General features: G+C 41.7%; 1 protein-coding gene across 2 annotated transcripts in view; it reads left to right on the top strand.

The window, feature by feature from the left end:
- The window catches only part of cpne5a (copine Va), a 90,741-nt gene that overhangs the window by 59,475 nt on the left and 8,412 nt on the right, over positions 1 to 22,854 (top strand). For both annotated transcript variants that reach the window (XM_062458287.1, XM_062458286.1), the window contains 2 exons: positions 21,632 to 21,678; positions 22,058 to 22,239. In XM_062458287.1, coding sequence (XP_062314271.1) covers positions 21,632 to 21,678; positions 22,058 to 22,239 — 229 coding nt within the window. The remainder of the gene's footprint in view (positions 1 to 21,631; positions 21,679 to 22,057; positions 22,240 to 22,854) is intronic.

Here is a 22,854-nt window from a genome sequence, read left to right as displayed (position 1 = left end):
AATTTTACTTTGTGATATGACACACAATTGTGATGTGTAATGTACAGTATAAGCTGATATTATTAAGGAAGTACATCTACTTTCGGAAACAGTAGTTTACTATTTCACTGAAGTATTAGCATCATGACATTAGCCTCTGTTGCCCGGGCAACACATAACAGTGGTCTATGATGCATCTGTTTTCAATCGTTAAAATAAACATTCCTCACAAATACGTTTTCGTTGTAGGATTTATTATGACATTAGATTACAAGTAAACGATTTGTGGGTGAAATTATCATTACCTGTCGTTTCAAACCAGTGTAGCTCACTGCAACGCTGTAGCCTACGCGAGACACTACAAAAACATCTACACAGCTGTTTAGAAAGTCAAACGGCAACAGAACATGTTCGGCACTCCCCTTACTTAAATCAAAAGTCTATCTAACTACTAACCTGAACTTCATTGCCACAGCCTAAACGTTGTCCATCTGTTCATGAAAATAATTAATTTCAGCCTAAACCGTACAACGGAACGTTAAATCCAATTCAACCAACGCAATCGCTACCAAGACGAACACAGCAGTAGTCTAGTACTGTACTGTAGTAGTACAATTTACCGGGGCAGCTTCTCCACACAGGGCTATATCGCACTTGGCGTTGTTACTGACAATGATCGCTACCAGTGAGCTTTTTATGAATGAGCGATTTTCCACTAAATAAATGTCAAGCTTATTTACGTTTTGGGGGGCATATTTTCAGTTAGCAGATGGTACTGTTTGAATCGCGATTCCATCTTCTACTGCCGGGTAACGTCGTAGAATAATCTTCAAAGGGGGTTCTTTATTAATGAATGAATGCAATGAGTAGGCTAAATGCCTGAAAATATCATGAGAAGGGAAACACTTAAAATGACGTTTAAGTCATAGAGATTAGGTCAATTTTTACACCGGTCTGCCATATTTATTCGTTTTGATTCAACGATGAGGCTGCCTCTTGCAGGGGAAATGAGAAGACATCTATTTCATTCTACACTTCACTCGTATTTTCAGTTGTAAATGAGTGTAACAGACGTGGTCTTGCAAGCTCCGTCAGAGGTATCGGGCAAATCGTCCCTCACTGGGTTCGAACTTACCACCTCTGGCTTCCCAAGCACCACCACTACCAACTACGCCAACAAAAAGCTAGCTATTCGTTGATGCGGGTGGCCTGTTACATACCTGAGGAGTGAGTTTCACCGATACACACCGGCTACATTCACCCCTCAAACTCACTCCGGCCGGTTAGCTGATGCTAACCTAGCGATCCGGGTCACGGCACCAGTGTAACAGACGTGGTCTTGCAAGCTCCGTCAGAGGTATCGGGCAAATCGTCCCGCACTGGGTTCGAACTAACCACCTCTGGCTTCCCAAGCGCCACCACTACCAACTACGCCAACGAAAAGCTAGCTATTCGTTGATGCGGGTGGCCTGTTACATACCTGAGGAGTGAGTTTCACCGATACACACCGGCTACATGAGCAGCAAAAAAGAAGCTTTTAAATCTATGTAATCTTTATAAATAATAAGTATGCATTTTTATATAAAATATACAGAAATATCAGTTGTAAAAATGTCATTCAAAAACGGACCCCTGTGCAACCGACGAAAGCAAGCACACCCTACAATTTCCCCAGAAATTGTACCCTCTCTAGTTGGGTGTGCTTTGCCTTCGGCAAGGGCACAACCTTTGTTCTCTCACATATATATTATTATAATACGGGTGGATGAAATCAAGCATTCTGATTGGTTGAGAGGGAGTTCTGGGGTGTGCATTATTGAGCGATAAAGTACTGTGCGCCTTTTTACATTTACCTTAAAAGGGAAGCGTTCCATATTAGTGCGCACTCAAAAAGTAACTGTACACCTGTTTACAATTAAGCTGAGGAGCGTTCCATATTGGTGCGTTATCAAAATAACGCGACCATTATTAGTTGTCATTTCAAGCTTGACAGTAATCACATCAACAACATGTTTCATGTGAACTAAGATCTTTTGGGGGGGGATGATCAATGTGTAATAAACCTTGCCTCCGCTATGGAGCGTAGATAGTCAATGCAGGCTAGTGCGAGTACACCGCTGGACATAGGAGGGAACACTCAAGATACAAAAAGGTTACTTTATTTGAATTCATAGAAGAGAGCATTGAGCCAGGCACACAGATCTTCCGGCAGTAGTCAGAGCCCCGCACATAGAAACCCCCCACCGGGCCAACCAAGGTGTCTGTCACTTGGACAGCCCCTCTAATTTAAACACCCCCACGGGGCACGGCAAACGTGTCTCACCCTACACACCCACGCTACAATCCCCTTAGGGCACGGCAAGCAATGGCCACACGGTGCTATCATACCCACACTTCACCGCAATGTCACGCGTGTCTCGGGACCGCTGGTGGGGTCTCTCTACTGTACGGGAGCGCCGTTGCCTCCCGCGGTACACTAGCTCGCCGCCCTATGACTTTAAAATGCGACCTCCCTAAAACTGGTCCTAAGCGGTTACATACACAACAAACAAGGGATAGAGTTTAAAAACACTAGGCCTATATACTCAACTCTCCGGGGGTTCGAGACCCTCCCCTGGGGACTGCGCTTTGTGAGGCCGCTCCAAAGACAGCAGGAGAGCCTCCTCCACAGGCTGGGAGCGGACAAGGGTACGCCTATAGCCCCGCTCTAGGTCACCCTAACCCGCCAGGAACCTCGCCCTGTCCCCCCTCGCTGTCTTCACGCCGGCAGCCCTAAATGGTCTGCGAACGCCGCCACCCCCCGATTGCGTACTGTGTATTTCTATTTCCGCGATATCCACCACAACGGCTCCCAGACCAACACAACACCCTACCGATCTTCTCCTTTTTATATCCCTCTCGACACTCCCTTCAACAGGTGCAGCCACTTGCCTAATTGTCAGCGCAGCGCTTGACCGCTCCCCTAACTACCCCCGTCATTCACTAAAAATGGTTAGCCGAAGAGGATGATTCTAAGCAAAGTCATCAGAGACGAAGGGGACATGAGAAACGTGTTCCACGGATGCACAATTAATGGAGATATCCAAATCAATATAACCAAATCTTAACAACAGCCTTATTCTATCGAGTAACTCGTAACTATAGTATAGCCTATACCCAGTGCCTACATTTGAATGATTTAGAATGTTTAGGCCTAATGTTTAAATTAAATATTATTTTATTGAAAGTGTCCCATTGTCATTGTTGTTATTTTAAAGGCAACTTTTATAAAATGAGCATTGAGAATGAATGAGATGGTGCGAGATCTAGCTAGGCTAACAAACGTGAAGTTCACAATGCTGTTTGTCCGTTGCATAGCAACAGCCACACGTACGGGACTATTTTCTCTCGGCTACTGAAATGGATACATATCGTTTGTTGGCTATAACTATTGTGTGCTGAAAGACAGCTTACTTTTTATTTACTATTTATAATTTCGCTGGTAACCGTATTATAAAAGCAACTAGAGAGGGTACAATTTCTGGGGAAATTGTAGGGTGTGCTTGCTTGCGTCGGTTGGACAGGGGTCCGTTTTTTAATGACATTTTTACAACTGATATTTCTGTATTTTATATAAAAATGCATACTTATTATTTATAAAGATGACATAGATTTAAAAGCATTTTTTTTTTGCTGCTCATTTACAACTGAAAATACGAGTGAAGTGTAGAATGAAATGGATGTCTTCTCATTTCCCCAAGAGGCAAGAGGCAGCCTCATCGTTGAATCAAAACGAATACATTTGGCAGACCGGTGTACAAATTGACCTAATCTCTATGACTTAAACGTCCTTTTAAGTTTTTCCCTTCTCGTGATATTTTCATGCATTTAGCCTACTCATTGCATTCATTCATTGATAAAGAACCCCCTTTGAAGATTATTCTACGACGTTACCCGGCAGTAGAAGATGGAATCGCGATTCAAACAGTACCATCTGCTAACTGAAAATATGCCCCCCAAAACGTAAATAAGCTTGACATTTTTGTAGTGGAAAATCGCTCATTCATAAAAAGCTCACTGGTAGCGATCATTGTCAGTAACAACGCAAAATGCGATATAAAAACACTATTGTTATTCTGCATACTTACTTTTTTTTTTCTCCCACTTTTTTCCGTCGCCTACTCCTTTCACACCGTTTAAGCTAGAAACACCGTTCAAACTTCATTTGATAAAGTCTGAACTGCTGTAGCGTGCTATTACTTTTCTCATTGATAACTTTTAAAGTTTTTAAGGTATTAAAGTTTAAAGTGCTAAAAAAAACTAGAAAGGTACATTTCCTGAAGAAAATGTGTGTGTTTGCTGAAAGCAGTCAAAACGATTGTTTTGATGGCTTGAATAGTGAAGAAGGTTTTACAAAATGTTTAAAAGAGGTAGGCTATGTGCTTTAAACAATTTTATAAGTATATCTGTCATTGTTATGCATTGCGATAGTTTTTACAGATGAAAAAGGATGCAAAAACAACTGTAAACTAGAGAGGGTACAATTTCTGGGGAAATTGTAGGGTGTGCTTGCTTGTCGGTTGCACAGGGGGGTCCGTTTTTGAAATGTTTACAACTGATATTTCTGTATATTTTATATAAAAATGCATACTTATTATTTATAAAGATTACATAGATTTAAAAGCATATTTTTTTTGCTGCTCATTTACAACTCAAAATACGAGTGAAGTGTAGAATGAAATAGATGTCTTCTCATTTCCCCTGCAAGAGGCAGCCTCATAGCTGAATCAACGAATACATTTGGCAGACCGGTGTAAAAATTGACCTAATCTCTATGACTTAAACGTCCTTTTAAGTTTTCCCTTCTCGTGATTTTTTCAGGCATTTAGCCTACTCATATTGCATTCATTCATTAATAAAGAACCCCCTTTGAAGATTATTCTACGACGTTACCGGCAGTAGAAGATGGAATCGCGATAGTACCATCTGCTAACTGAAAATATGCCCCCAAAAACGTAAATAAGCTTGACATTTATTTAGTGGAAAATCGCTCATTCATAAAAAGCTCACTGGTAGCGATCATTGTCAGTAACAACACAAAATGCGATATAGCCTGTGTGGAGAAGCTGCCCCGGTAAATTGTACTACTACAGTACAGTAGACTACTGCTGTGTTCGTCTTGGTAGCGATTGCGTTGGTTGAATTGGATTTAACGTTCCGTTGTACGGTTTAGGCTGAAATTAATTATTTTCATGAACAGATTGACAAAGTTTAGGCTGTGGCAATGAAGTTAAGGTTAGTAGTTAGATAGACTTTTGATTTAAGTAAGGGGAGTGCCGAACATGTTCTGTCGCCGTTTGACTTCCTACAGCTGTGTACAGTAGATGTTTTTGTAGTGTCTCGCGTAGGCTACAGCGTTGCAGTGAGCAACACTGGTTTGAAACCACAGGTAATGATCATTTCACCCACAAATCGTTTACTTGTAATATAATGTCATAATAAATCCCACAACGAAAATTTATTTGTGAGGAATGTTTATTTTAACGATTGAAAACAGATGCATCATAGACCACTGTAGTATGTGTTGCCCGGGCAACAGAGGCTAATGTCATGATGCTAATGCTTCAGTGAAATAGTAGACTACCGTTTCCGAAAGTAGATGTGGGCCTACTTCCTTAATAATATCAGCTAATATTGTACGTTACATTTCACAATTGTGTTTCACATCACAAAGTAAATAGTTATCACCCTGGCCTCTTTGCTTGTGGCGTTTCTGCAGCTGCCTTGCAGTAAAGCTATAGTTAGCCTAGCTATCCCCCAAGTTAACAGATGCGAAACGAATGTTCTGCTACAGGTAGTCACGCGTGTTTTCGTGACGTTAGTGACGTAGTGACGTTAGTAACGTCAGTGACTGTGGCTAGCAAATTAGCCACCGTTAGCTTCACTTTTCACCACAAAAACGCAATTTCTACTTAAACCATGCAACGGAACGTAAATAAAAATACAACCAACGCAATCGCTACCAATACGAAACTTTTGACACCTAGGTTGTCTATGTAGTCCAAATTTTGACTGATCCTTAGGGGGCAGAAAATAAACAATAACTTGAGAAGGTACAATTTCTGGGGAAATTGTGCTCGCTTGCGTCGGTTGCAGGTGGGTTCGTCCCCTTAAGTTTTTCCCATCTAGTGATATTTTCAAGCATTTAGCCTACTCAACCCCCTTTGAAACAAGCTACTGTAACAACGTTGTCACCGGCAGAAGTTCAGATTCAAACAGTACCGTCTGCTAACTGAAAATATGCCCCCAAAAACGTAAACAAGTTTGACATTAATTTAGGGGGAAATGGCTAATTCAAAAGAAGTTTGCTACGAGCAAGCTAGCTGCTGTTGCTAGCCAAACGTCACTGAGGGGATTGTTTGAAAGCGCCAGAAATTAGAATGTTTCTTTTGAAATTAAAGCTTAGGCTGTGGCATTGAAGACAGCGACGCACCACACAAGCTTGAGTTTAAATACATTATTTAATGTGACATTACTTACTGTACATGCAGTACATGCACCACAGCACGATACTCGCTGTGCAACTGCACATCAATCTATGCGTCGTTGCCAACGTGTGCTGACGTGCTGACGTAGCTAGCACTGAGTACCCTTCGTTGACTAAAGGCACTTTTTGCCACAAAAACGTTGTAACCTCCTAAACCGTGTAACGGAACGTAAATACAAATACAAGCAACGCAATCGAGACCAAGACGAACATTTTGACACAGGCGTTGTCTATGTAGTCTCTATGCTCGCCGAAGGCGTGAGCACACCCAATTATAGTTGGGATAGTAATAGCAGTAGCAGATGTGTGCATTGAGTGCGTTTACTCAGCTTTCTTAGTAGGATTCAATGTGTTGATTGAATGAAACATACAGCAGTAGGGCCGATACAGGAAGACACAGCGACACTTCGTTGCAGAAGGATGATGGTGCAAGTTTTGTCCGTTGAGCATACAACGATTAATAAAAAGAATGATGTAGACGCGCTTATTGAGTAATCGCATAACTAATTACACATGTAAACGGAGTAATCGTATGGCATAAACCGACAATTGGTTTCTCATGGTCAAGTAAACGCACTCAGTGGCGTAGTAGAATAAAACAGTTCCATTAGCAATAGTAGTAAAAGAGATATTAGCAGCACCTGCAGAGTCTCCTCTTGTAAATTGTATTAGGTTGAAATACTATCAAACTCTGTCTTGTGACTCCACTAATCAGCTAATACCAATCACTTGCGTGAGACTGAGAGGTGCGTGTCTGTCGTTGCCACGGTGATGGTGCAGCTATGATTGCTAACGCGCTGAGGGTAGAGAATAACAGAAATGTAGCTAGAATCCACACCTCAAACAAGTTAACCTAGTCCACCATACATCAGACGAGCAAATTTTCGAGCACTTTCGATACAAGATACAGGCCATGTTAGAGTTGATATATATAAGGGCTCGACAATAACGATGGCCCGAGGCCAGTAAAAAGTAACGTCGGGACAGTTAAACTAGCAACTCACTGGCCCGATCGGGCCACTGCAAATTATTGATTGGAGAAAAAAAATTGCATTGTAAAAGTTAACATCCTTCATATGTTTTGCTATCTGCTAAATGCATAAATAACTTTGCGCGCACAGTTGGCAAATCAAGAGTTTAGTAGTGAGTGACCAGTGGTTGTCAAATTGTAATTCTCTAACCTCGATACATTTTTTAACAACTGGCGCCAGACAATAAAGTGAAGACGGCAGCAAAGTAGAGCTACGAGCTCAAACGGAAAAAACTTTTTTTTATGGAACGAAGCGCAGGCACCGACAATTTTCGAAAACAATCCCTGACCAGCCATGCTAGCAGACAGCACCTGGTTTGCGTGACAGCTAAGCGGATGGTTGACAATCAATCTTCCAGGTCGTTGACCATGCTGGTCAGGAATTTAAATGTAGATGCCCATCGTGTTATTGCACGACTTATAACAACGGCATATCACGTAATTAAGACGGGCCAGCCGTTCGCCTCATTCCCCCAGGCTATCGAACTGCAGCAGAAGAATGGTGTCGACTTGGGTACTTAGTATCATACTGATGAAATGCTATGTAAGCTTTTATATATTAGCATTGAGGGACCAGAGGTTTCAGTTTCTGCCAGACAGAGTTGTGCAGAGATGGCTGTCAGCAGGGAAGAGAGCACGTCATGTTTGAGGTTAAAAGTCAATTGTTTTGCTGACTATTACCTTTAAAATTTTTATCACTAGAAATGTGATTTCATTGTTGTTATTTTTATATCCAGGATATGTTTAATAAATGGTTAAACATGTTAACAGAATAACACAATTTATTAGTCTTTGGTTTTGTTGTAACAATGATAAATTACAACTTTTGGAGGGGGGCCAGTAAAAATTGTTTTGGGGCCAGTAAGTTTCAAACCCAATGGCCCGGTGGGGCCAGTGCCAAAAAATGTTAATGTTGAGCCCTGTATATATATAATTGTGTGGGCAATGTAGACCAGCAGACAGATTTGAAATATGATCTTTTGTTATGGCCATTCTAGTGACACTACGACTGTCATCATACGGCGAAACCAGGTCACATAGCTAGCTACGTTTTTCCAGACATAATATTTGTTACCTAGCTACAAACAAATGCTGCGTAACTGAAGAGTATTTACTTTTTATTGGCGATATTGACAACAGAGGTTAAGGAACTTGTCTTTAATCAAAAGATGGTCTCCGTTTTCAATTTGAAGCAGTACATATGGCTTACTGTAGAAAGTCTCCCATTGCATCCTCTCTCTAGCTTAGCTTCGGCTACAGATGGACGACAATCACTATGCATGCATTATTCACGCCTACGGTGTTAATACAGTCTGTAAAAATACCACTTTGACACACTTGCAAGATGATCCGCTGGTTAGATGTAGCATGATCTTATTTACTACCCACAATAGTTCAACTTTTTTTGCAGCAGCATTTTAATCAGTTAGCTCCAGGTCCTCTCTAAAATACATTTCAGACCAATTTGAAACCTGAGCAAATGACTTTCTACTAAATTTTCAAATTCTTCTGAATTATTTCTCTTTTTGCATTGTTCTTCTCTTTTCTGTAGTTTTATTCCTTCGTCCAGCTCCAGCCCCTTTCAAAAATACCTTTCGGGCGGTTTGAAGCTTCAGCTTATAACTTTCTATGAAATTTTCACTATTTTCAGCTTTTTTTAGCATGGTCAGCTATCCCCATTCAGGTTTTCAGCATTCTCACTGCTGTTTCGCAGGAACAACCTTTTCTAGTTGTTGGAATGCTGCTTCAGCAGTCATAGTCATGCACTAACCTACATGAGAATATGATATGTGTTTGCAGTGGACGGATAGACCCCCCCCCCCCCCCCCGTTGAAATGAACGATTGACTCGAAAAAATATTCGTTAATTTTACTGAACGAGATTCAAAGAACCGAATCAGTAAAATGATCCGAACTTCCCACCACTAATAGAGACTAATTCAAATCTAGTGACAAAATCGTCAGAGAAAGCAAAAAGAATAAGATTTTGAAACTACCGGTAGAGTCGTATTTCTGACCGCACAGAAATATAAAGAACATCCCCAGCTAACACATGACGTTGCGGCAACGTTGCCAGTAAGTGCTCAGTTGGTAACCCGCGACGTTACCTTCTGGCAACGTCGTGGCAACGTCGTAGCAACGATAAAGGTAATGTTGCCAGTTGGTCCCATGGACAACGTTGCCACGACGTCGTACCTTGGTCGGCTGGTTACGTTATTTTTAGACCCGTGGACAACGTTGCCGCGACGTCGTACCTTGGTCGGCTGGTTACGTTATTTTTTGGTCCCCTGGACAACGTTGCCGCGACGTTGTACCTTGGTCGGCTGGTTACGTTATTTTTAGACCCGTGGGCAACGTTGCCGCGACGTCGTACCTTGGTCGGCTGGTTACGTTATTTTTTGGTCCCGTGGACAACGTTGCCGTAACGTTGTACCTTGGTCGGCTGGATACATTAATTTTGGTACCATGGGTTAAGTTGCGGCTAAGTCGCTCTTTGGTCGCAGGACAACGGATCTCGAGTGCATATAGTGGTTTATCCAGAGATGGAGAGATCACACTGGACTGCTCTCAGTTCTGACACTTTTGCAATGTACCCATAGTCTACATGAATTTCAATCACACACAATATTAAATGTTGCACCCAGCACTTATAAATGTAGACAATGCATGTAATTCATGTGCAGCTCAGCCCCAGCATGTCATTGGTCATCAATTTTCTCATATGCAGAAACATAGCTTTAATAAATAAGACTGAATCTGGAATATAATTTAGTCTTTCATTCTTTACTATAAACATGTACAAAAGCAATCAATGTGTGATGTGTAACATGATTAAGCAAACATTCTTTGTATAGCACACCAAAGCTGTATGACACACAATGCAAATTTGTGCTCCAATAATGTTTGTGATACAAAATTGTTAAATGTGACCAAAAGGTAAGCGACTCTAAGCGAGAGTTTCATTTCCAAAGACAAGTCATCACAGAATATTACAATTCTTCCTTAGCAAACCTGCCCCTCAGTCTGCCCCTGAGCAACAACTTTGCGCATGCCCATTTCAACGCATCGCTCAAATTGGGGTTTCAGAAGAGATTTTGCAGGGGTTCAACACCGTCTTGTACGCATTGGATTTCAACTGGAAATTAGCTACTTCAAAGGTGAGTTTCTTTACAGAAATATATAAACATATTTTAAGAAATTTGATGGGGCATGCTTATACGTATATGTTTGAAATGTAGGCCATTTAGCCTGTTTATGTGCTATCAGATTCACATTGTTTACGTTAGGATTTCGATAGCTACAGTACAGTAGAGGTTAAACCCTCCAGAAAGTTATGTTGAAATACTGAAAATGCATAGGCCTACATGTTTTCAAAGTTTAGCGTCTCACAAATCACCCACAAAAGAATCAGTGAAAATAAACGTTCAGAACTGTTAAAAAACCTTGTCCCAAAATAGTTTATTTAGCCCGGAATTTTCAAAGACTGGAGCTAGCCTGATCACGTTTTAATCACAGCAATGGCGTCTATAAAAGTATCATGTCACTAATTTTTCAAATTTGTACATGACATCTTTTTTTGGATAAGTTTATTCGTTTTAACCTTTTAGATGCGTGAGTTTTAAATATTTCCGACGCTTCCACCAGTTATTTTTCCAAAACGGCAGCTAGGTTGCTTTAATTAGCTTCCGTTACCTAGCAACCTAGCATAATACTCGTAGCAATGCTACTACCTGCTAGTGTTACTTGTTAGCCTACTAATTGTAAATTTTGAAGCCATAATATAGCGTTTGTCATATAGTTTTTGTCTATCGGAAAACAGTCGGTTGGAATGTTCAGAATCACACATGTGCGACGCTACGATGTGGGGCCCTGCTTTCGAACGATCACATATGTGCAATGCTACTCCTTTTATATCAATATGCTATAACTATGTACATAAACTACATTCCATTTTCATTTCTGTACAGATTATCCTACCACCGTCACACGGCCTAGCACTGTGTCCCTGGGAAATGATGGTAAAGTAATGAATGACCGTTTAAAACAGTGACAATAATTGTATGAGCCATGGCAACCTAAAGGCTATGTTTTGAAGCAAAAGCATGACTTAAAACTTTTGCATCACCAGATTCCATACCCCTAGATGTCAACTCTGGTCTGGTGGAGGTGAACCAATTGGGGGCCCAGGAAAACAGCTGGCAGCCAGGCAAGTGCAAATATGACACTCAAAAAAATATATGCTTTGTATACAACCATTCAAGGTAACATTTGTTATTTACATAAATGTTACAGCTAATCTAGAAGAACCACAGTGTATGCCAATCATGCTAACTCTTGTAAACTTGTTTTACTTGTCTTTAATGACAGACACATTACAGGTTATGCTCCGGAAGATGGAGACATTGGAGGAGAACCAGCGAGAGGCTCTCCTATTCAGGCGACTACAGGGCAGACACACTGAAGAGGTGCCAGTGATGGACCTACAGGTGGCCCAAACACAGGCTGAACTCCAAGACGCCTTAAGCGAGGAGCGCCTTAAGGTGCTGGAGTTGCGAAAGAGAGTGGTAAGTGTTTGGAGATGCCATGAACTATGGCTTACACGCAGCGTTTAACGTTCACATTGGTGCTGACAATAAGTTCATGACTTCTAATTCCAGACGCTGTGATGAAGTGGAAGACGGGACTGGGAGAGAAAGCTGTGGAGCTCCTCATAGAGGAGACACGCAAACACAACCCGGCAGCCTGTTCAAAACAAGCCAGGTGAATGAATCATGATTGCAGCTTCCATATCCAACCTTTCACATGGCTATGTGACAAAAATCTAGAATCACATGTTTTTTTGATGATGTATATTATTTTAGATGTGATTTTTTTATGACTTGTATAGCGCCTTTTTACACGTGCAATTATGTTGATAGAACACTAACTTATTTTGTGCTTCATTGTCAGGGCCAACAGACAGGACCTGTAGCGGGGACTGGCAGAAGATTTTAATTCACTGTTTGGCACTTTGTTTGAAATAAAATGACAATGTTACATGGAAATGCTGCCTTGTTTATGATTAGCTGGAGTTAGGCTACACATCACACAAACCTCCTAAAGTTGGCTACCATGTAGCCTATTATACAAGAACAAGTAGCATTTTGGGCAAATGAGGTCTGCATATGAACCGCCCCAATATAAGCAGTAGAATTGAGAAATATAGGTTACTTAGTTAACGTTGCAGTTACGGACTGGCAACGTCACAAAATTACGTTGCTAGGAGGTCGCGGTTACGGACTGGCAACGTCGAAAAATTACGTTGCTAGGAGGTCGCGGTTACGGACTGGCAACGTCGGAAAATGACGTTGCTAGGAGGTCGCGGTTACAGACTGGCAACGTCGGAAAATAACGTTGCCACGACGTCGCGGTTACGGACTGGCAACGTCACAAGATTACGTTGCGGTTACGTTCTGGCGTCCCACAGATGCACGGCGACGTTGCGGCAACGTATGTTTGGTCATCGAGTGACGTTGCGGCAACGTAAGGGCAACGTAACTGTAGCTGGGTCTCTGGTTTCGGCAGAGTCTTGGGTCTCGGAAAATATCCTTATTTTTGGGATTGGACGTATAGTTTTGCGTCTAGGTTAACTTGTTTGAGGTGTGGATTCTAGCTACATTAGTTATTCTCTCTGACCAGCTCGTTAGCCATCACAGCTGCGACATCACCGTGGCACCCAAACAAACACGCACCAGGAAAGCAAAAGGAACACGTTTTCGAAACTGCAGGTAGAGTGGTATTTCTGACTGCACAGACATATAAAGAATATCTCTGGTTTCGGCAGAGTCTTGGGTCTCGGAAAATATCCTTATTTTTTGGATTGGACGTATAGTTTTGCGTCTAGGTTAACTTGTTTGAGGTGTGGATTCTAGCTACATTAGTTATTCTCTCTGCCCAGCTCGTTAGCCATCACAGCTGCGCCATCACCGTGGCACCCAAACAAACACGCACCAGGAAAGCAAAAGGAACACGTTTTCGAAACTGCAGGTAGAGTGGTATTTCTGACTGCACAGACATATAAAGAATATCTCTGGTTTAGGCAGAGTCTTGGGTCTCGGAAAATATCCTTATTTTTTGGATTGGACGTATAGTTTTGCGTCTAGGTTAACTTGTTTGAGGTGTGGATTCTAGCTACATTAGTTATTCTCTCTGACCAGCTCGTTAGCCATCACAGCTGCGACATCACCGTGGCACCCAAACAAACACGCACCAGGAAAGCAAAAGGAACACGTTTTCGAAACTGCAGGTAGAGTCGTATTTCTGACTGCACAGACATATAAAGAATATCTCTGGTTTCGGCAGAGTCTTGGGTCTCGGAAAATATCCTTAGATTTTGGATTGGACGTACAGTTTTGCGTCTAGGTTATCATGTTTGAGGTGTGGATTCTAGCTACATTTCTCTTATTCTCTGCCCTCAGCGCGTTAGCAATCATAGCTGCACCATCACCGTGGCAACGACAGACACGCACCTCTCAGTCTCACGCAAGTGATTGGTATTAGCTGATTAGTGGAGTCACAAGACAGAGTTTGATAGTATTTCAACCTAATACAATTTACAAGAGGAGACTCTGCAGGTGCTGCTAATATCTCTTTTACTACTATTGCTAATGGAACTGTTTTATTCTCTCACATATATATTTATTTTTATTGTTTATTTTCGCCCCCCTAAGGATCAGTCAATATTTGGACTACATAGACAACGCCTGTGTCAAAATGTTCGTCTTGGTCTCGATTGCGTTGCTTGTATTTGTATTTACGTTCCGTTGCACGGTTTAGGAGGTTACAACGTTTTTGTGGCAAAAAGTGCCTTTAGTCAACGAAGGGTACTCAGTGCTAGCTACGTCAGCACACGTTGGCAATGACGCATAGATTGATGTGCAGTTGCACAGCGAGTATCGTGCTGTGGTGCATGTACTGCATGTACAGTAAGTAATGTCACATTAAATAATGTATTTAAACTCAAGCTTGTGTGGTGCGTCGCTGTCTTCAATGCCACAGCCTAAGCTTTATGTCAAAAGAAACATTCTAATTTCTGGCGCTTTCAAACAATCCCCTCAGTGACGTTTGGCTAGCAACAGCAGCTAGCTTGCTCGTAGCAAACTTCTTTTGAATTAGCCATTTCCCCCTAAATTAATGTCAAACTTGTTTACGTTTTTGGGGGCATATTTTCAGTTAGCAGACGGTACTGTTTGAATCTGAACTTCTGCCGGTGACAACGTTGTTACAGTAGCTTGTTTCAAAGGGGGTTGAGTAGGCTAAATGCTTGAAAATATCACTAGATGGGAAAAACTTAAGGGGACGAACTCACCTGCAACCGACGCAAGCGAGCACAATTTCCCCAGAAATTGTACCTTCTCAAGTTATTGTTTATTTTCTCCCCCCTAAGGATCAGTCAATATTTGGACTACATAGACAACCTAGGTGTCAAAAGTTTCGTATTGGTAGCAATTGCGTTGGTTGTATTTTTATTTACGTTCCGTTGCATGGTTTAAGTAGAAATGGCGTTTTTGTGGTGAAAAGTGAAGCTAACAGTGGCTAATTTGCTAGCCACAGTCACTGACGTTACTAACGTCACTAACGTCACGAAAACACGCGTGACTACCTGTAGCAGAACATTCGTTTCGCATCTGTTAACTTGGGGGATAGCTAGGCTAACTATAGCTTTACTGCAAGGCAGCTGCAGAAACGCCACAAGCAAAGAGGCCAGGGTGATAACTATTTACTTTGTGATGTGAAACACAATTGTGAAATGTAACGTACAATATTAGCTGATATTATTAAGGAAGTAGGCCCACATCTACTTTCGGAAACGGTAGTCTACTATTTCACTGAAGCATTACCATCATGACATTAGCATCTGTTGCCCGGGCAACACATACTACAGTGGTCTATGATGCATCTGTTTTCAATCGTTAAAATAAACATTCCTCACAAATACATTTTCGTTGTAGGATTTATTATGACATTAGATTACAAGTAAACGATTTGTGGGTGAAATTATCATTACCTGTGGTTTCAAACCAGTGTAGCTCACTGCAACGCTGTACGCGAGACACACTAGTCTAGTAGCTAGGCTAACTGTGCGTTCACACTGCAGCGACGCAAATCGCTTGCCATCGCTCGCCTTCCCACAGTTCACCACGCTCGGGGGTGTTTCCAACAGATTAATGTAGAATGTAGTTCTCTAAAGTCACTGTTGTAGTTGTCATGGCCAAGTGTGCAGACTTGGGTTTACGTACTCACAACATCGATCAAAATACAACTTGTATACAAAATACAAAACTGTTTAATAGACATACACGTTGACATGTGTAAACGTTTTATTAGGCTATATTACTCGAAGTCTCTGCCAATCTGTCGATACAATAGGGAGTTCCAGCCGGGCTAGCTAGCTACAATAGTTACCACAGAACAAAGTTACGTAATGTGACTAGACTGCACCAACTAGTACAAGCACCAACAACTTCGGCAACCTTGCGCCATGCATCGTTTAAAAAAAATTAACATCTCTGTACGAATACAGCTATGTATCGTACAGGACTGGGTAGGCAGCCACACAAACGATTAGTTTCTCCTCCACCTAGAAAGCTAGAAATGTTTACCATGGTTGCTACGTTACAAGAAACAAGAAAACACTCCGATTGGCCATCGCTAGCGAAAATCGCTCCTCATTTACATAAGGTTGAGAAAATCTCAACTCGGTCGCGTCGCTACCCACAGTGCACCACGCAAGCGATTCGCCTGGCTCCATAGAAAATGAATGGAAAACATGTCGTTGCTCGCATCGCGTCGCTGCAGTGTGAACGCACTGTTACAAAAACATCTCCGCACAGCTGTTTAGGAAGTCAAACGGCGACAGAACATGTTCGGCACTACCCTTACTTAAATCAAAAGTCTTTCAATAGGTGAAACTATCTGACTAGGGACTACTAATCTGACCTCCGTTGCCACAGCCTAAACTTTGTCAATCTGTTCATGAAAATAGTTAATTTCAGCCTAAACCGTACAACGGAACGTTAACTCGATTTCAACCAACGCAATCGCTAGCTACCAAGACGAACACAGTCTAGTACTGCAGCTTCTCCACACAGGGCTTTATCGCATTTTGCGTTGTTACTGACAATGATCGCTACCACTGAGCTTTTTATGAATGAGGGATTTCCCCCTAAATAAATGTCAAGCTTATTTACGTTTTTGGGGGCCTATTTTCAGTTAGCAGATGGTACTATTTGAATCGCGATTCCATCTGAGATAGCTACTGCCGGTAACGTTGTTGTTAGAATAAGCTTCAAAGGGGGTTCTTTATTAATGAATGAATGCAATATGAGTAGGCTAAATGCCTGAAAATATCACGAGAAGGGAAAAACTTTAAATGACGTTTACGTCATTTTGGTCCGTGTACTTTGCGGCCAATGGATTTTCGTTTTGAAATAAGAAAACCAAAATCGGGAAACAAGGTGTTTCCCGACTACCATTTAGAAATAGGAAAACAAAAAACGGAAAACGACACATTTTCTGTTTTGATAATAGAAAACGGAAAACAAAAAAACGACCCGTTATCTGATTTTCTTTGATGTGCTTAAACATGGAAATCGGGAATTAAAATAGTGTGTGGAAATCTTCTTTCTCAATTTTGCCTAGATTTTTGTGTTGTGACCCGGAAGTTGCTCCCACGAGCTTGACAGTCACATATTCAGGATGTCAGCAGAGGGCGCATAGCAGAGCAGATGAACGATAAAATCGCTCGCAGAGCAATCGAGCCTCAATGCAAAATTGGATTAGGCCTACATCGGACTGAAGCATGGTTCCAGAGTCTCATCAGCCACCTCACAAAATAAAGAAGGTTCTACACCAAATTTGAATATTCTTCTAAGAAAGTCAGCGACCGGATATAGGCCTATTTTATAAATTATTTTAAAGTGAGTCTCTTTGACTTTTGGCGAAATGGGCCATTTAATGAATTTTTATTTTATTTTTTATGGACAATGCAACCATATTCGGAACCTGTACACACAATCCTCTGTTATCAAAAACATATTTAGATTTCAAAGCATCACTAATATATGTATTATTACATTTACTGTCAAATAAAGTACAATCATTAATAAAAACATTTGGTAAAGTTGGTAAGGGTTATTCTTACATCTAACAATGTGCTTTGAACTAACTGTAATAATGGTATCGGTATTGCTTTACAGATCTTGTTGTATTCTCTATAAGTACAGTTTAAATTATATTTGTCGAAGAAAGCTTTATATTCCAAAAGGTTACCAGACATCTATAACATCATTCACAAACACAATGCCCTTTTCATACCAATTATATTTAAACAATGATTTCCTATTGATTACAATGACCCTATGGTTCCATAAGGATCAAATTCTTTAAGATATAATATTTTGGGGCACGAAGTTGATAGGCTCAAAATTTTGGTGGGGCTCGAATTTGTGCAACCTGAATTTCCGAGTCTTGAATTTTTGGGTCATATTTTTTTTCATTGAAATATGTATTCATATGTGAATTTGGTGTTGTTCAAATTTCAATATTAAGTATTCAATGCCTTTTAAAATTCAAAACATGTCACTGATTTGCTTCCATACAAATGGCAGCGCGCCCTCTGCTGACATCCTGAATATGTGGACCAGAGTGACTGTCAAGCTCGTGGGAGCAACTTCCGGGTCACAACACAAACATCTATGCAAAATTTTGAAAAAAGATTTCCACACACTATTTTACTTCCCAATTTCCATGTTTAAGCACATCAAAGAAAATCAGATAACGGGTCGTTTTTTCGTTTTCCGTTTTCTATTATCGAAACAAAAAACGGAAAATGGGTAGTTTTCCATTTTTTGTTTTCCTATTTCTAAATGGTAGTCGGGAAACAGCTTGTTTCACAATTTTGGTTTTATAATTTCAAAACGAAAATACAACCGCAAAGTACACAGACCCATTTTATACCGGTCTGCCAAATGTATTCGTTTTGATTCAACTATGAGGCTGCTGATCACCATTCCCTCTTGCAGGGGAAAGACAACTATTTCATTCTACTCTTCACTCTTAGTATTTTGAGTGGTAAATAAGTAGAAAAAAATATGCTTTTAAATCTATGTAATCTTTATAAATAATAAGTAGGCTATGCATTTTTTATATAAAATATACAGAAATATCAGTTGTAAAAATGTCATTAAAAAACGGACCCCTCTGCAACCGACGCAAGCAAGCACACCCTACAATTTCCCCAGAAATTGTACCCTCTCTAGTTCAGGGTTGCTAGTTCACAGTCTCTGAAATGAACATTCTAACTGCTTAAGGAACGTCTTCTTGAACTGCTTAGATGTGGCGTTCAAGCTTTGTGCAATCTGCTGCATAATGTTTTCGAGAGATATGGAAATATAGAGAAACAGAGGGGAGAGGAGAAAGGAGGCTCTGCAGGAATCACGTCAATGTCCTGGCTCTTGTTCCTTTGTCTCCCGGTGACCCATCCCCACACAAACAGCCACGGAAACAGCCCTGCTGTTTCCATCTATGCATGAGATGGTTCTCGTTTGCCGTCCAGGGAATTGGCATGGCAAGGGCTTTTTAAGGCAGATCAATTTGTACAAAATTCCCATCAACTGGGGCTGACGTGCACAAATTGAGGAGAAAGAACATAACTACTTGGGGATGAAATTGAGTTTGGTAAACGAAAAAAGCGGAGGAGTAAAACTGACCACTGAACACAAATCCTTAAAAATCTGCAATATGTCAGATTGCAGATGCATCTCCGGGGTTTGTCTCGAGGTTAGACTGATTGTCCAGATGATCTAGATAGAAAGTAGGCCAGGTACTCCAAATAATACTAGTTCTTCATAATCTGTGAGGGGTCTCTCCATTGTTAGTCTTTCATAGTCAATCCCTCACTTCTCATTGGAGAATATGCCTACACTTACTGTATTCCTAAAATATGAAGGACTAGCATGTGACAAACAACACACAGGCAAACACAGGGAGCACAGTCCTGTCTTTGTACAGCCATGCTGCCATCAAGAAATCAGCCAGCATACAAGAATGACAATATTTCCCTCACCTTCCAGGTAATCCCTTGAACGGGAGATAGAGATGTAGGGAGAAATAGGGAGACAATAATCTGCCATAGCATTCCTCTGAAGAGAAATGGGGGATTCCATGGTCCCGGAGGTTCTTTATCAGATATTACCTCAGAGGAATTGAATATTCCAGTGAACATATTTGATTCACTGGAGGTCAGACTGCATCAGTATTGGTGTACCAAGAAATGTACCTTAAGGTCAAAATACATTGTCACAGTGTTTCCATGCCACCTGGTGATAGTATTCACCTCACCTTTCCATGTTAGTTAGAATGCTATCATAGCTATGTGTCCTACAGTTGTCCTATTGTATTGGAATCTTTGCGAGCTGTCTGACCGTTATAAAAAGATCTTGGTTTTGACCAGACTAAAAAACAAAGCACCGGTGAGTTTCAAGGGAAGGCACTGGACTGAGACACTTCCCCAGCTGTGTATTCAGCATGTGAATGTGAATGCAGATTAATGAGCTGGGCTCAGCGTTTCCCCAGCAGGAGAAGCTCTGCCATTATCTGGAATACAACGTAAGGCACAGAACTGGCTGCCTAGAAATACTGGATGTGAATGGATGCAAGTGAGGGTGGGGGGTGGAAATCACTGTTAATCACAATGAAAAGGCCTCCTACCAATACCCGGGTCTATCTCCCCCTCCTTGCCGGGGGGTTGACGAACTCGAGGGGGGAGTGGTGTGTGTATGTGTGGGGGGTATCCAGTACCTTTTCAAGGTCCTCAGTTATCATCTTTTGCTTTCCCGCTCATGAATAAAATATGACACTCGCTAGGCTGTATTCTACAGTACTGATATGGACACAGGAACGGAAATCCATGATTATTCCCCATTGACAAAATACACATGGGACCTAGGGTCATAAACTACTGATGTGAATGACAACGATGATGATGATGATCATGCTGAGCTTGGTAATAGTGGTGATGCTGATGTTTTTTGGATGTTAAAGTGTTTGGATAGTGAAAATTTTTCTACAACGAGTTCACAGATGTTTTTCAACCACCAGGGAACGTTGGTTGTCACTCTCGTTTTCTCCCCATTACGTATTGCCACTTTGTCTGCTGTCAAATCATTACAGCCGACTCCCTACATTACCGTGTTTTGAGGAAACCGTTTGGGAAATCACGGCTTTAATCTCTGCTTACGAAGTTCTGATAGAAGGCTCTTGTTGTTTAAACTTGCTAAACTTGTTTTGGGAAATATTTTAAGGACCATCATGACGAGTGCTGTTATCAGTAACAGGCTACAACCAATTTAATTGCTAACCACTCCACCAAAACTTTGTAGCGTTTTCAGTCATTAGCTATGTTTTAGCCCCTTAAATTTCTCAGTGCACTCCAGTAAATGCTGAATCGACAAATAATTATCTTCCTAATACTGTCATTGCCCTCCATCAAACAAAAGCTAAGTTCTGTAGGGAGGTCAGCCGAGTGCATTTTGGTATCCAGGTGCCTGCCCATGCATGTAGTTCAAATGAATTGGCTAACTGGGCTGGAGGCAGCTGTGAGGATCTTCTCCCAGGAGAGGATCAAGATAAAAGTATCTGTAGTGGCTCAGCTCTGCTGAAGGGTGGTAAGCTCAGCGCTGAAGCTAGCCTTATAGGTGTGAGCTGGACCACAGAGGCTGGCCAAGGTCTAAGGTAATTGCAGGTCTCCGAGCCGGACAGATGGGCAGGATTAGACCTCTGAGCTGAACCATTGAGATGGAACCACAACTTGGCGGGTGTTAATGTGTGTGTGTGTGTGTGTGTGTGTGCGTGTGTGCCTGAGATGGGGGAGAGGGGGACACTTCTTGATGAGGTTGCCAGCACTAGTTTACCCTAATTGCCCCTCTCATTAATGAGTAAAGTGCTGTGACCGACAGGTTGCAATGTGTGTTTGCAGTGCAGTGCTCCACAGCTCTGGGACTGAGGGTCTGGCCTCTGGCTGATCTATCTCCATCATTCCGTGTCTCTCTCTTTCAGAACCCAAATTCACTTCACAGTGGCCATTGATTTCACAGCATCCAATGGTGAGCACCATAACAACTTCTACTCGACTACTTCTGTGCTGACTGACAGGTTGGAGTGGAAAGACAATAAAGCTCCCCCTTTTACTGAATCATCCAATAGTACCAGAAACACAGTCATTAATTTATTCTTCAAGGATTTCTTTGTCACCTCAGACTACTTTTGTCCATTTCAGCTGTTGTTTTCACGCCCCCAAATAATGTCTCCTCACCCCAAGTTGTGGAGATAGATACCACATCCACCATGAAGCTACAGTGCTAGTACAGTAACATGTCTCATAGTGATGTCAAAGGTCCAGCAATAGTCGCATTAGAGACGCCAGTCCACCCTTCTCCTCTCCATTACTGACCGTTCCATCATCCCCCCTCCTGGCTACCCCAGGTAACCCATCCCAGTCCACCTCCCTCCACTACATGAACCCATACCAGATGAACGCTTATGCCATGGCCTTGAAGGCAGTGGGGGAGATCATACAGGACTACGACAGTGACAAGATGTTCCCCGCCCTGGGCTTCGGGGCCAAGCTGCCCCCTGACGGGAGGGTGTCCCATGAGTTCCCCCTGGTAACTATCTGTCTCTCTATTTAACTGTCCGTCTGTTTGTCCATCCATTCATCTATTCATCTATCCATATATCTGTTTATCTAACTAGCGTCTGCCTGTCTCTGTTGGTCTGTCTGTCTCTGTGCTGGTCGATCTGTCTGACCTTGTCCATGGCCCTCTGGGTTGGGTTGCTGGGTGTGTTGCTGTTTTGCATTGCCGCATCTGTGTATTAGCAGGGCTACAGGGACCTGGTTCAAAGCCAACAGCTTTATTTTTCCTATCTGCCTCCTTTTATGTAACTCATATTCATGAAAAATGATACTGTTTTCCCTATAGAGATGGTATGCTTCCTTGTTTGTGTGTGAGTGTGTTGGTTTGGTTGCCATACTTAGCATTTCATGTTCTCTGCAAACTGCATGATATGTTTGTGTTTCTGTACACGTCTGAGTGTGTAGGCATGTGCGTCTGGGTGTGCGATGCATGTGAGCCTTTGATAGATCCGAACGTGCATAAATTAAAATTGGGTTTCATTTACCTTTTATAGTGCAAATGGAGCTTGCAAATGCCTGAAGGAGTCTCAAATCAATTTGGTTTCTCTCAGCCAGCTAATGGTCTCTGGCTGCTGTACAGCAGTGC

The sequence above is a fragment of the Osmerus eperlanus genome, chromosome 4, assembly GCF_963692335.1.
Source record: "Osmerus eperlanus chromosome 4, fOsmEpe2.1, whole genome shotgun sequence".
In the NCBI taxonomy this organism is placed as follows: domain Eukaryota; kingdom Metazoa; phylum Chordata; class Actinopteri; order Osmeriformes; family Osmeridae; genus Osmerus; species Osmerus eperlanus.
Note: the sequence above shows the minus strand (reverse complement) of the source record. Positions and strands in the feature narration are given on the sequence as shown.